The 14778-nt window shown below is 38.2% G+C and overlaps 1 protein-coding gene across 2 annotated transcripts in view; it reads right to left on the bottom strand.

The window, feature by feature from the left end:
* Positions 1-14366, bottom strand: part of OTUD4 (OTU deubiquitinase 4) — a 32619-nt gene extending 18253 nt beyond the window's left edge. For both annotated transcript variants that reach the window (XM_086463939.1, XM_086463940.1), the window contains exons 1-8: positions 14195-14366; positions 12590-12673; positions 9519-9569; positions 7488-7534; positions 4099-4171; positions 3540-3621; positions 2566-2710; positions 559-616 (exon numbers count right to left, since the gene is read on the bottom strand). In XM_086463939.1, coding sequence (XP_086320065.1) covers positions 559-616; positions 2566-2710; positions 3540-3621; positions 4099-4171; positions 7488-7534; positions 9519-9569; positions 12590-12673; positions 14195-14359 — 705 coding nt within the window. In that variant the 5' untranslated portion in view covers positions 14360-14366. The remainder of the gene's footprint in view (positions 1-558; positions 617-2565; positions 2711-3539; positions 3622-4098; positions 4172-7487; positions 7535-9518; positions 9570-12589; positions 12674-14194) is intronic.
* Positions 14367-14778: the final 412 nt, after the last annotated feature.

Here is a 14778-nt window from a genome sequence, read left to right as displayed (position 1 = left end):
AGCTTTAAACTCAAATATAAAGAAGCTGAAAATACATAAAGTATTAAGACATCTGAATTATTTTTTCAATGGTGTTAACCATACGAGGACAAAATTATAGCAGCATTAAAATAGGACTCTATCCACTTTTTGGCATATCAAAAGCAAACATTTTACAAGGAGTCACATAGAAAAGATGAGGAGTAGTGGGTACAGGTTACTCCTGCAGAGTCTCCGACTGGACACAAAAGGAAAATTTTTCACAATGAGAACATTCAGCCACTGGAATCACCTCCCCAGGGAAGCGGTGGATTCCCCAACACTGGACGCTTTTAAGGTTCAGCTGGACAGGGTGCTGGGCCATCTTGTCTAGACTGTGCCAAGAAAGGTTGGACCAGACGATCTTTTGGGTCCCTTCCAACCTGGCATTCCATGACTACTTTTCAAAAAAATAAGTAGTTTTTAAAATGCTACATGTTAGGAAAACTAGAAACCCGAGATTGTCTCATGAACATTAAATACTTAAAAATATAGCAGAGTAAAAGCTGCTAGGAAGAAAATAAACCTTAACATAAATACCTTGTTGCCAGAAAGAGACTTCAATCCATTCATATCACTAACTGTTGTAGCTTTATTTCTGCAAAAGGACAGAAGTGAGCTGTGGTAACACAGTATTAAGAAGGCCTGGCAATCAGATAAGAAACATCTCGGAAGTGGATAAAAGAACTGAGACTACCACTCTCCATGTATTTTTCTACAATAAGTATACCACAAAACATCTTGAGCTCTTAAAATAAAAAAGCCAAGTACTACATTTCTATATCACATAAAGCTAAAACTAAGATTTTTGTTTCTAAGTACAAGTTTTAGGAAGTCTAACTTATGTGTACTGACTTAGCCATCATTTAAGAAAAAAAAAAAAAAAGCAGGGAGGCAGTCAGAGGAAACAAAAAATTCCTCTAAAATTTAAAAAAAAAAAAAAACCCAACCCAAAAACCCAAAACACAAACCAAAACTCAAACCCAAAAACCACTCCATTATTTAACTGGCATGGGCATTCTAATTTACTCTAATTTTCTACACCTGACATGGGTGGAAAATTACTTTCCACAGAGAAAAAAAACCACATATTTTTCCCTACAGCACTTGTGGTCAACTGTCAGCATTAGTTTCTCCTAAAAGTAAAATAAACTATTATATTTAACAACAACATAACTGAAAAGTTCATATTCACAAAATAAAAAAAAGATCTTCTGGAAAACTAGGTAATGAAACAAGCTGAAGTCAACATTAAGACAAGGAAAAAAATTTAAAACAAACACAGCAAAGCATTTGTAATTTGGATTAACTAGGTCAGAAGTCACACACACTAGCTCTTGTGTCATAAAACATATGGTTTAAATCAAAAACACTGAATTTGATAGCCTCAAGTGAGTATATGACCTTCATTTATAAAGGTGCTATGGAGGTTAGCAATATATTTCTTTATGAATCCCAAAGATACAGGGTAACGCTACTGCATATGAAGGCCAGGAAAGCTCCAAGAACAGGAAGGGATAAAGAAGGTTTCCACTCTATGACATTTAACTACAATAATTGTTCCCTGAGGCAGAAATACTTTGTATTTTAATTGGAAGTGTTCCCTAGTATTTTTTTTCCAAACAAGAAAGGAAGCTAATCCCTTTCCCAGAACTTGGTCTTCTTTCTGTGGTGATTTCCATCATCTTCCTTTCTGCTGTTTTCAGCTTGAGATAAAAATCAGCTCCTGATCTCTCAAAGAATTTCTTCTGCCACATGCCACACAGGCTACAGCAGAGCCCCCAGAAAGCGCTCGAACGATGTTCAGCACGAACAGGGGACACGATGCACTAATACAGCATAGTCTCCATGGCTTCAATGGAATTCCACACAAGCTAGAGTTTTAAGAACAGTGTTAAACAGAAGAAAAACTGCCAATATGTAATGGCAAAAAAGACACTGTGAAAGACTGACTGTGCTAAAGGAATCGGGAGGTCAAAACCTCAAAGCTAGCCAGAGCATCTAGGTCCAGCAAAAGGAACACCAACCCACAAATACAATCCTTTCATAAAGATCAAGGAACAAAACGGAGCAAGCTACATCTGTATTTCTGCATTAGCTACATCTCAAGCAGGCATTTCAGCCCACAGATGTGGAAGCAACACAAGTTGGATTAGATTCCTGTAACTCTACTCAGTTGCAAGAATGAGCCAAGGAATTCTCAAGGAGTTTACCATGCCAGACTGGCACACTGACAGTTCTCCCAGGGGATTCAGCTATTTTAAACAGGAAGAGGGACATGTTGCAATGGCAATATTCCATTCTGTAAAGAGACCCAAAGCTAGATCACAGGAAAAACAGATGAACCAGAACCCTGTCCTTCGGTACAGTGAAGGGTACACATTTTAGCCTTTCATACTTCTAACCTTACCTCTCCGTGTTTCTTTTCCTAGTAAATTGTAAAGGTTTTCAACCCTGTTAAATTCTACTACCTACCACAAATTCAGAAAACTCAATTAACATGTATTGCTCAGAAGCATCTTACACTAACTTTTAAATCCCCTTTACCTGTAGTTGTCATCTTCTGAATCTGATGCAGACACTTCACTGCTACCATTGCTTTCCCCTGTCACACCAACAGCACTAAGTTCTGCTATGATTTTCTTTACATCTGTATCAAATACTTTCTCATAAAGCAACTCATACAGCAGAGCTGGGGAAGAGGAGGAGAAAGTGGAAGGGTAAAAATCAAATTACAAGGTAAATGAGATTTTATACCACCATTACAAAAGCATTTCAAATCACTTCAATCAAAGCAAGCAAGCATTTTGATCTGTTAACCAAAACAGTGAAGGCATTAGAAGCAAAACCAGCTGCAGCTACTATGGCTTAATGGGTATCCATGAAACTACTAGAAATCAGGTCTCCTGACAGGCAAATTTGGCCTTAGCCTTCTGACTCTGCACATAAGCAGAGATTTCATGAAGAATTAGAATCCTTGTAGCAGTTGTCACAGTGACCCATCTGCCACCAAACCTGTTGAGGACCTTTTGGCATTTCTGCAATCTACTAAAGAAAACAATAATCCATGAAGACAGTTATTGTTTGCATGTTCAATCCCATAATTTCTATGGCAAATTACACACACAAGGATAATTTTAACATAAACAATTAGTTTGCTAATATAGTCTGAAAAACAAAATTAAAACCAGAGTGCTGACCAAAGACAATGCAACAGATTATAAATTAGTACATCAACATTTTATGTTTACATTAGACCATCCAGATTCAAAGAAGCAGGTAAATCTCCTCTTGGCATATAATCTGCTCTGTCAAGAACCAGGAGACAGTAAGAATTCATGCTCTTGCAAAATCATACGGTTATTGACAACCCAAATGGAAAACTAAGCTACTAAAGAATGATCGTAACAAACTTTTATACAGAGCCTTTTCCTCTAACCTGTGGAAATGATAACCTGACGGTGACTAATTTAAGATTTTTGGTAAAAATACATGCTCTTAACTAACCACATAATACTTACACTGGCACAGAGCAGCCTTTTCTGAATACTCTATGGGATAAACAATATCATAGTGGTTTCCATTTGAGAAGCACAGCAATACCTATTAAAAAAACCACACATATTTCAGGTTTTGCATCTCACTTGATTTTTCATATGAGCACTGCCTTTTAAATTCAATTTCATGTACCAACACACTTTGTTATCTCTGAGGTTCTCAAAGTACAAATAGAACAATCAAAGTCTTTAGTGGGTGTCCTTTAAACCAAAAAGAATTTGTCCGAAAGTCAAAAAGAATTCAGACAGAGGTAGCTCTGCCAGTTAGCACTTGTAAATTGACTTTTACAGAACCTTAGATTACTAGGAACATGTATCACACCCCAAATATGGGCCATCTTTTTAAAAAGAAGGGCTGCACATATTAACAGAATAGCTACCTTAATTTCTTTTGTACATATTTAAAATTGAATTCTCAGAACATTTTATTGTGTTGAATAATAAGACTCACATGAAACTACTTGCTGTTTATAAAGTAGTCTTAATTCAGCCTTTCACAACAGCTGTATTTTTTTTTTTTTACCTTATCAGAAAAGCCATTTTCAGTTACATGTGAAGGAGAAGCATTTGGTTCCCGGTATATTATGAAATCTTTCCTGAGGAAAAAAGTAGCAGTTAAGAGTTCATTTAAACATTAATCTCAATAAAAATGGAATATTCAAGTCAAGTTCACGGAATATACATCACCACAGAAAACACCTACTGGAAAAGAATACTGAAGCAGAGGAGCACAACTATCGCTGGTCAAAAAAGGCTTACTTCTGTGAAAGAATGTACTAGAATAAGATGTGCTGGCACAACATGCACAGAGCCAATGACAAGTAAAACAGATTTCCAGACACAGCTTTCTGGAGCTGTGTCTAGAAAGGTGATGGCTCCCCAGTCCTGGAGAAATTCATTACGCTTTGCCATTTGGAAACCCACCAGAACAAAGAGCAGGTTGGTTTTATGAACAGAGCCAGGAAACAGTGGTTTAGTTTCCAGAAGGTGAGCAACGGCTTAGGCTAAATCCCTACTAGCCGACTGATTACATGCACGCAAGAGCCCTTTTGGGCATAGAGGCCCGACCACAACACAACCCATGTCCGTGCTCAGGAACTCTCCTTGCCTCCCAAAGCAAGTTCTTCAGCTCAGAAGGGTCCTCACAACGCTTCTGCTCCCCAACGGTGGTCCAGCTGCCACAGCATGCTAAGGAGCATGCCAAAAGCCCGACGGACCATCAGCAGCCATTGCCTGAGGGTCTCCAGCACCTCTGAAAATCATGCCCTTCACATGTCTCAGTTTTTCCTAGGTAGCAAGATGACTCTTTTTCTGCATTTTAAAATGAGTAATGCACTGCCAAAAAGACACAGAAGGCTCACTTTCCCTTTCTCCTTGGGTAACGACTCCATGAAGTGTGGAGTCTTAACACCAGGTTGTATTCATTAAATCGTTGGATTTAAAGTGGCAAAGAAACCCCTCTGTTGTCTCTTCAACTGAGAGAACAAAAACAAACTTTTTAGGAAGCTTGGACCGAAACAGCAGACAGCATGCTGTTGCAGTGTGGGCAGATAGTCATCATCAAGGGTACCAGTCTAATATAGTTTTTCAAAACAGGTTTAGAAAATGATCACTGCAAACTGAGGTTGGGTACCTCATTACATTTAAAAGGATTAAAAATACCATAAATGAAGAGTTGAGCTACTACGGTTAAGCAGATTCAGAACTTACATTCCAGACTTATAATTGTTTTTTAACTTGTTAGATTAAAAAACATAAGAAGTTGAACCAGATGTAAAGTGACAAATACAGGAAAATCCACAACCGACACTGGCATGACATGCTATTTGATTTCTTATTTTCTAAAAACTAAAAGACCATCAATCTTTGCTACTTGTTTTTCTGCTATAATCAATCCCTGTCATGATCTTAAATTTAATTATTATTTTCTCTCTCTCTTTTATCCCTAATCCTCCTATTTTATCCGTAATCCTCCCTTTGAATTCTTTGCTCAGCAACCTATCACTTCCTTCATCTTCTTCCTTGCTCACACAAGCAAAATTTTTATTAGTCTTTCAAAATGATTAAGTATATTCACAGGTGCAGTTTTCAGATTAAAAAAAAAAAAAAAACACCACCAACAAAACTTTCTACAACAACTCCGAAACAGAAATTCTGAGGAGAAAAGAATTTCATAGTTCTGAGACCCACCTGCTTCAGGAAGGCAAGGAAGATTTACTAGATAACCAAATTATACTTGTGACAGATCTGAGGAATGAAAATGAAAACAAACCTATTCATACTGCATTTCTAGCCTATGCTTGAAGTCTGAAACCCTTTCACTTCTCCACTTGGCATAGAATAGGAAATTCGTACTTCTGCTTTCCTTCAGCCTGCCAGCATGTGGGAAGCTAAGAACTCTCTCCCCTACCTCCATCACCATTCCTACTTTCCCAGAGCCTCCAAATTGCCTCTTTAATAGAAGCCAGTCTTCCCAAAACAAGTATGGCAGTAACAGTTCTCGTGCGTTCAACTCTGCACTGAAATACTAATATATACTTGCAACTACGCCACAAGCCTCCTCACACTTCCAGTGAAAATTTAAAAAACACTATTATCAACCAGGATTTGTCTCTGTATTCATGTATCAGCTGTGGTTCCGGATACCAATGCATCATGACTTCAAAAAAATATATCTGATTCTATTTCATAAGAATGCTTTTCTCATCGCCAGAAATAGAACAAACAGAAGATCACGACCATCCAGTTCTGTTGTAATCACGCATGCAATTTTCATGAGTTAAACTGAGTTACGTCCCTCTACACCCTGGCTCAATCCAACCATCAGACCTTCTCTCTAAGCCTCTTGAGCCAAACTTTACTCTGACTTTCAGTTCAGTCCTCTTCCACCCATGCAGCACGTGCAACTCTAAACTGTCCCATTAACCACATAAAATGCAAAGATAGAATTTCCTGCAGTTTCCCACACTTACCGCTAAGTAATTGAAAGCAGTATTTAACTAGTTTGTTTCTTTCCTCTTATCAACAGTCTCATCAAGAGTCAAAGTACAACGACAGTAATTAATTTACAGTAAGCACTTTGAAATACTGAAGTTTAACTGGTTTACAAACAACAGAAAGAGGAGAGGCTGTGCATTGCTCACTCCCTTGCACAGTAATTAGAAAGCCATTACAAATATTTAGCATATTGTTTCACACTGTTTTGTGAAGAAAGATTAGTATCTAGGATTACATTTAATAAAAAACTCATCAGCAAAACTGTTCATCACCAAGAGGAGCATTTATCTATGCACAAATACCAAAACATTTCTTAAGCATAGCTCAAGCTATGGCCCTTGACAAACTCATGCTACCTCATCTATACTAATAGAGTGGAAAAAAGAAAATTTAGACAGAAAGAATAAGCTACAGCAGTACTCCAGGTATTCTGTATCAGTACTTAAAACTTCACACCAGGGGAGTGTGATGGGAGAACAGCCGTCTAGTATACAGCCTACAATACTCACACCACTAAGCTACATCTCAGCATTTCTACAGAGGCAATAAAGAAGCCCACAGCTTAGCAATAGGCTTAATACTGAAGGTAAGAAACAGAAAGAAAAGCAATTTTAACAGAAAAATTAAGATATGAAAACTAACAAAATACAAACTGTATGACTCTACCCACAGCTAGCTGCACAGGTGAGATGCATGACTATTGCAAACCTGTATTCAAATCCCAGATTAAACGTCATTTTCAAAGCTCACTTTGCTAATTTTATTTAATACCTTGAGCACTGCAATTTTCAAAGCATATTTGTAATTTTCTGGATAACTACAGTATAACATACAATTCCATCCTTGCTATTCCAACTGATTTACTAACGAACAACTGAACTGATCTAAATAAAATTTATTTAAAGGTTTTCTTACTTGTACATAAGAGAAAGGGCACTTATTTCTACTTGTCCAACCCATTCCTGTATTGAAAAAAAAAACAAAAAACAAAAAACAGAAGAAAATTAAGTTCAAACACACAATTATTACACTTCCTTATGTTTAGCTCAAGAGAAACAAGAAATCATTGTCAAAAATAAGTACATTAACACTGAGTCTGGAGTTCAGCCAAGACACTTTGATTGTATTTGAAGGTTTTTTGAAATAGCAATAACTATTCCAGTGAGGTGCTTAAGAGGTTCAAGCTACTGGGTTTCTTCCCAAATTAGAAATGGATCTGTATGAAAAAAGAGAACTAAAACCAATCACATAAACGCAAATCCATCATTAAAGAGTATGATTTTGAGATGTAATACAGTGTTTCTTTACTTTTTTTTCTTGTGTTAAACTTAACCAGTAGTCTTCCTTTTCAAAAGTGATATTTGAAAAAAGTGAGTGTCAGATCTACCAAGTGCTTTTAAAAATGTGACTCTCTACCTTCAAAACTGTCTGGTTTTGTGGGCCTTTAGCTTTAGCTGAACAGGAAAAAGAACCTCGAGGCTTAACTCTCATGCCGAACATGCAGATAACTCCCACACAAGTATCTTGACATGGTCTTGTGAAGTGCTCCAACACAAAGCAGACAGACCACTTCCAAATAGCCAAATTAAACTTGTGATAGTCGCATTTCTCATGCTAGCAGCTGTGTATCAACACCTGAAGACAGACCAAAAATCTGCCCTTTAAAGCTGTTAAACAGTGAAATGTCAGTAACACCATAACCCCGACTCAAATCATAGAAAAATAAAAGTTGTTGCTTCCATTACCAGCCTAACAACTGTACGTGTGTCCTCCGGTATGATGTGACTAGACCCTTCTCACAGGTTTGGGGTTTTTTTGTTCAAGTTTTTTTTAACTTTTTTTTTTTCCCTTTTCTTTTTTTAAATACTTACTAAATTAAAACCAACTCAAATTAAGTTTAGGGCAGAAACTTGTAGCAGTCCAATTTTTAAAATTTTTTAAATTTAATTTTTAAAATTCTCATTACAATTTTAAAATCTAGGATAACTTAATATTAATCTCTCTGATCACGTAAAAAAACTACTGTATTACTTTTCAAAAAGATTTTTTTAAACATTAGCAGACATGCATGAAAGACATTCTCTAAACGCATAGTGCAGTGCTGTAAACCATTTACATTGGCATAGTTCAGTGCAGCATAAGTTCTAGTGGAAAATGGCAGGATTTACCATTTAGCATAGCATAAAACCTCGAGATTTGACTAACAAAGCTTCGCGATTAAAAATCCTGGAATAAACAAAGCAAGACAGAAGCAGAATAGGCTAACACCCACTTTTTTCTCCCCTTCCACCATTGATTTTGCAAGCTGAAATAAAGAACCATCTGCTCAGCCATTCTAACTAGAGATACTGTAAGCATGGCAGGAGAAAAAAATAAAAATAAAAATCATGCTTTAATTTCTAAGAGGGGAAAAGTTTGATATAATCTATATACAAACGCTTTTAAAAAATTAGCAGATTTTACACTATTGCACTAGATAGTCCTCTCCCCGCCCTTTAGCTTAGACAAACTATTAACTCCCTAACAAAAATAAACAGGGGGGGAAATAATAATTTTGCTTCAAATCAGTATCTTCATTAAGAGCCTGTGGCTACTGTTTATAATATCCCTTACATCAGTACATCAGTAACTGTCTTTTCATCACCTAAACTTTTAGGCCTTTATCCAAGCTGTCTTCAGGAAAGTGCTAGCCACACTGTTGGCATTTGCAGAGGCTAGAAAGGTTTGGATACAATTTTGAGGAATAACAGGTTTAAACCAAAACACACACAAAGAGTTCCCCAAATCATTTTACAACAGAGAATACACGCATAAAAGTATATATTCACATAATTCAAAGACCTCTGAAGCTGAGTGAAAAACATTTGTGAGGAAAAAAAAAAAACCCAATTACCCATCAACTTCAACAAAACTACTGCTTTCTATTATGAATCAAGTTTAACATACCTGTGGATTTTCCAAACATTTTAAATACTCTTCAAATGGCCCCTCTATGAACTGTAATTAAAAAAAAAGTAACCGTTCATTATTTTTATTAGCGTAGGATATGGAAATCCCAGTCTGTGACCCACTGTACCAACGGGAATATACCATTGGAAATTTAAGACTGTCCTGCCTTCCAAGAGCTTACAATCTAAGTATAAAGTGATGTAGAGATGAATGAATAAGTTACCAAACATATAGGTCTGCATTCCAGAAAATAACCACATAAACAGCTTTCGGAGTCATCACACAATCAAAGACAAAACAAACAAACAAAAAGAAATCCAGCAGCCAAATGGGAAATCTGAAAGCAAGCAAAGATGCTGTCAAGTAGATGTTCATGGACAATGCCTCTCAGGTGTGCATAGCATCACTGGAGAGAGCACATGTGGCCTTATTCAAGCACCTCATTAGAAGAAATAGGCAGCAATCAACAACCAGCAATAGGAGTCACATTTCTGTAGTACCGAAGCAGTGATAAGATATAGTAGCAGCAAATCATAAAGCACTTTTTCCTCTTCTCTGTATCACTTCAAACAAACTGCTTTTACTTTCAGTGAAAGGATGCAAATAATCGGGCTACACTGTCAGGCTAAGAAAGTAAACCTTCAGCTGCACTCCTTAACATGCACGAAGAGGCCAAGTTCCCATTTGTCAAGTCCAGAGAAAGATGCTGCAGTAATTGAGACACACTAACCCCAAAGTATTTCAGCCACGCTGGCCAACAGAGACACAGTATTTAAAAACAAAAATGCTATTTAGACACAATCTTCTTGAGTTAGTCAAAATAAAGATCCATAAAGGTTCAAAGAAGTAATTCCCATTATGAACTTCAGCTACAAGTTGGATGGCCTCTTTACCCTCAGTGATTAAGAAACAAGGTAATAAGGAAAACTGAGCGGAATAGTGAGATTAAAAGTTCTGCTTTAGCCATTTTGAACCTGGCTGGACAGCGTTGTTCATGAGAAGAATCAAAACGTCTGGCCAAAATTTTTAATTTAGACAGAAGCCGATGAGGTACGAAGTTAAAAGGTGGATCAGTAAAACATGATCATAGACAGCAGTTGTTTTGTGTGTCAAAATTAAATGACCTAATGATAATGCCAGAGGAAGAAAAGAAGGGCAGCAGAAAGGTCTCATAGGAAACTGAAGAGTTAAAAAAAGAGAATGAATGTAAGACAGCAGCAATCAAAGGTAACCCTTCAAGAAAGGATGAAAATTAATGGTTACACACTGTCACCTGAAACTTTGGTTATAGCAGTATCAATGGAACAAAAGAGACAGAAATCCAAGCTGAAATGGTTATAATAGACAGAAAGAAGAGGAAGACCAGTACACATCAATACAGCCTAACTACTGAGGTGGCAGATGAATAAATAGTTGAACTAAAAGACTAGGGAGAGAGGCATTTGTTGTGCTGTTTCAGGCTTGTTGGTTTGTTGTTGTTTGGTTTTTTTAAAGAGAGCTAAGGTAACAATGCCATATCCCAGATGGAAAACACAAAGCATAGTAAGAGATTTCGGGAGCAAAGGAGATCAGCAGAGCTGAAGTGAGGTACCTGAGGGAGTAGGAACACTAGGAAATGAGAGCAGATATGAAGCACCTCAACCCTGTAGATGAAACACTGATTCTGAAAAATAACAGGAACTTTTCAAAAGAAAAAAAAAAAAAAGAGAGACTTTAAGAAGGACAGCAAAGATGGACAGAGGACAGGTCATACCGCTTGGATCAAGTCTGAGGCAAAAAAAAAAAAAAAAAAAAAAAAAAAGAACAGTGAGACCAGGACTTTGGAGGAGACAGACCAAGATAGTAAAACCAGCTAGGGCTGACAAAGATGCCACTGAGAAGATGCCAGAACTGGGGAGAGGAAACAACGCACGTTTAGAGTCAAGAAGGGTCGTGGTATTTCCAAAAACTACACAGTTCAACAAGAAAACAGAAGTGGGGAAGCAGATAGTGGAGTGAGTGGGGTAATTCTGGACAGAAAGGGATTAAAAAGCAGTGAAAAAATAAAATAAAAAAGAAGGGAAAGAGATCCAAGAGTTAAGTCTTCAGGTCGACCAGAAACAAACAATCCTGGCAAATGGAAATAGTCAAGCCAAAGCTGCATTCTGCCAGAGATTCCCTGTATTTCATGTCATTTATTCTTGACAACTCCCACATTAAAAATGATCAGATACATTTGATCATAGGGCACTTTGTCAGAAGTTATAGCAAATACACACACCCTTATTCCTGCTTTCCTTCTCTTCCCTATGCCAATGTGCTCTAAAACAGCCTTTTTATTTCAGGTCTGGGTAAATTTAGAACAGAAAAAGAGAGATGAGTAATAATCCTCTAGCAACAAATGCTTAGACATACACTTGGTTTGGCTATCCTGGAAATTATTTAAATGGGACACACACTAGAACACATACAAACACAAACAGGAGCATCATTATTTATTATTGTTCTTTTAAAAGGAAGAAAAAAGGATTTTGTGATGTTAAAATTGATGACATTGGCCAAAGATAGATCAATATAAAAATATTTTATGGTCCAAGGAGACCTTCATTACAGATGTTTTGAGAAAAAAAAAAACACACAGTGGCAATGCATAATAAATTGCAGACCCTGAATCAAATTTCACTAATATCAAAGCCCTTATATGTTGTAAATGCAATTAAATAGCACGATAAGAACAATTTATGACCTTCATTAAAACAGGCATTATACTAAAATAAAATCCAGATTGCGATAGCTCCACGACAGACCACTGAAGTTTAAGAAAGTTTGGTTTGTTTTTTAATGAGCATTAAAAACTCTTCCCACCCCACATCCCTCCAGTCCAAGCAGTATAAGGTCTTTCTCCAGGCTAACGAAAACTAGTTACTAGCACACATGTGCCAATTAACGTAAAGAGCACTCCCTTTAAAAAGCATCAATTAATTTATGGCTATGATGAATACTGTCACAAACAGCAGAATACACCTTTGAAAAGTGGAAGGAATAAAGTAACATTTTTAAATGCTTACGAAGAAAACAAAAATACTTACTGCTTCAAATTTCTCCCTATTTTTCCGAAGATAGTCTACACAAGCCATCCTAACATCAATATGCCGAGACTGAGAGTGTAACACCTACAAAGGGAGAAAGAGAAAAAAGTGACACTGGTTCTTAGGAGTTCTGATGATGGGTCACAAATAATCAATGACTGCTGTCCAAACACAGGCTTGGAAATACTCTAGTTTTATTTTTAAGAATACTTAAAATGCTTATTCATTCAGTAAGAACATCTTCATGCGGGTGACACCTCAATCACGTAATCAAAAATAAAGTAACTGCAGAATTCACAGAAGTACGAAATTCAAACGTTCAATTTTATGAGGGTTTACTGAGTGAAATGAACAGCACTTGCTGTCATTCTTTAACCAACTCCTTTGTAAAGGACCTTAACTGAAGAAGTAAGTTACTGCAGAGGCGGATGAGGAAATCAACTACCAACATGCACTTGTTCAAATGAAATCCAACCAAACCTAAGAGAGTGCAGGCTTACTTTCTCCTGCTTTAGAAGGTGTTGCCCAAATACCGATCTGGAAGCCAGGAATTCAGATCTCAATATGCCACCTGCATTCTAACTCCTGTTCAAATTTCTACTGGGAAAAATACCATTTTCATCATAGGTTCAGAGTTATCTCCAACATGACTTTGCATCCTCACTACAACATAGGCAAGTTCCAGTCAATTTAAGTCAATCCAGCCTGTCTTGCAATCCTTACACACTACCCTCACTTTAAAACACCTCCAAATTCAGATCAGTTCAGTTTTTCTGCATAAAGAGTACAGAGATTAGGCCAAATTTGTGGATAAATACCTACTAACTCTGAATTAAAGACCTTCCCTTTAATAAAATAAGAATGGGATGTTAAAAATTTAATTACTAGTTGAAAAAAGTTCTATATACACTGCAATGTGGGCGAAACCTATTTATATTAAAAAAAAAAAAAATCAGAATATCAGTGTATATTCATTGCTTATTCCCTCGATACAAAAAAACCCCACTCCACATCAATAGTGTTTGCTTGCCTGAACTTATAAATTCAGTGGGGAAAGTAATTTTAAAAGAAAAAAAAAGTGAACTGTGTATAATTAGCACAGGAATCTGGGCTCCCACAACCAGAAGCACCAGAGCTCCCACTGCTGTTTGTTTGTATTTAAGACAAGATGACGCTGTCACTTTTTTCCTTCAACAGTAACACTGAAGTGGGGGAGGGGAACTTAACAGGAAGAACTGAAAATAAATTAACTTTCTCTGATTTTATAGTAAACTAAGTAACAAAACTAAGAACAAGCCGTGTCAGCTCTTTCCACTAAACTCCGTTTTCTAAATGGTCTCATACAAAGCAGTTGTACACAAATGTTGAAATTTTACACTGAAAAAAAAGCGCTGAGGCAGCAGCGGAAGGTCAAAACAGGTAACAATTTCTTAATGTCGGAATAAAGCTGTACGTATCGAACTTCTCACCCCGCAAGATGCAAATGGTGGGGTTTTTTTCCCTGGCACACGACTGCGTAGCCTTAACCCAACCTCGCCTGCATTTTAACATTAATTATCGCCCACTAACGAGACCCACTTCCCATGCTTTCACGCAAGCACTTACCTGCTCAGCCACAGCCCTGAAAAGGCAGGACCCATCCTTGGCAACTCTCTTTCTGTACAAACCCTGAGATCGCAAGTAGCAGTCCATAGAGGCGTCCCCAGGGGCGTCCATGCCGCCGTCTCGATGACTCTGCTCCCCGCCGTCGCCTCTGCACGCCGCCTCCATGTTTACCGCTTCACGCCGTGGAGGATCGCCGCACCCTTCCTAGCCCCACATGGCAGCTCACCGCCCCCGAGCAGCTCCAGGGCCGGGCAAAGGAGACGGCGGCGGGCCGGGCGGGAGAGCGCTGCCCCCCGGCACTCGAGGCGGCAGCGGCGGCAGCAGCAGCAAGAGGAAAAGCAGCCGGTCTCACGTTAGCAACTTGCATGTGGGAACAGCGGAGAGAAACTACGAAGTTTTACTCCGCAGCCTGGACTTCCAGCTCCGTCAAACCCGTCGCTTCCAGGCTCCTCTCGAGGGCCGGGCGGCGGCTCCGGCGGGGTCCCGGTCTCAGTGTCCCCCCTCGGGACGGCGGATCGCGGCGCTCCCGCAGCCGGCCTGCCGGGCGGAAAACAAAAGAGAAAGGACATGTGCTGCTGCTGCTG

The sequence above is a fragment of the Leptosomus discolor genome, chromosome 4 (genome assembly GCF_034619465.1).
Source record: "Leptosomus discolor isolate bLepDis1 chromosome 4, bLepDis1.hap2, whole genome shotgun sequence".
Taxonomy (NCBI): domain Eukaryota; kingdom Metazoa; phylum Chordata; class Aves; order Leptosomiformes; family Leptosomidae; genus Leptosomus; species Leptosomus discolor.
The sequence above is the reverse complement of the archived record's forward strand: the minus strand, read 5'-3'. Positions and strand labels throughout refer to the sequence as shown.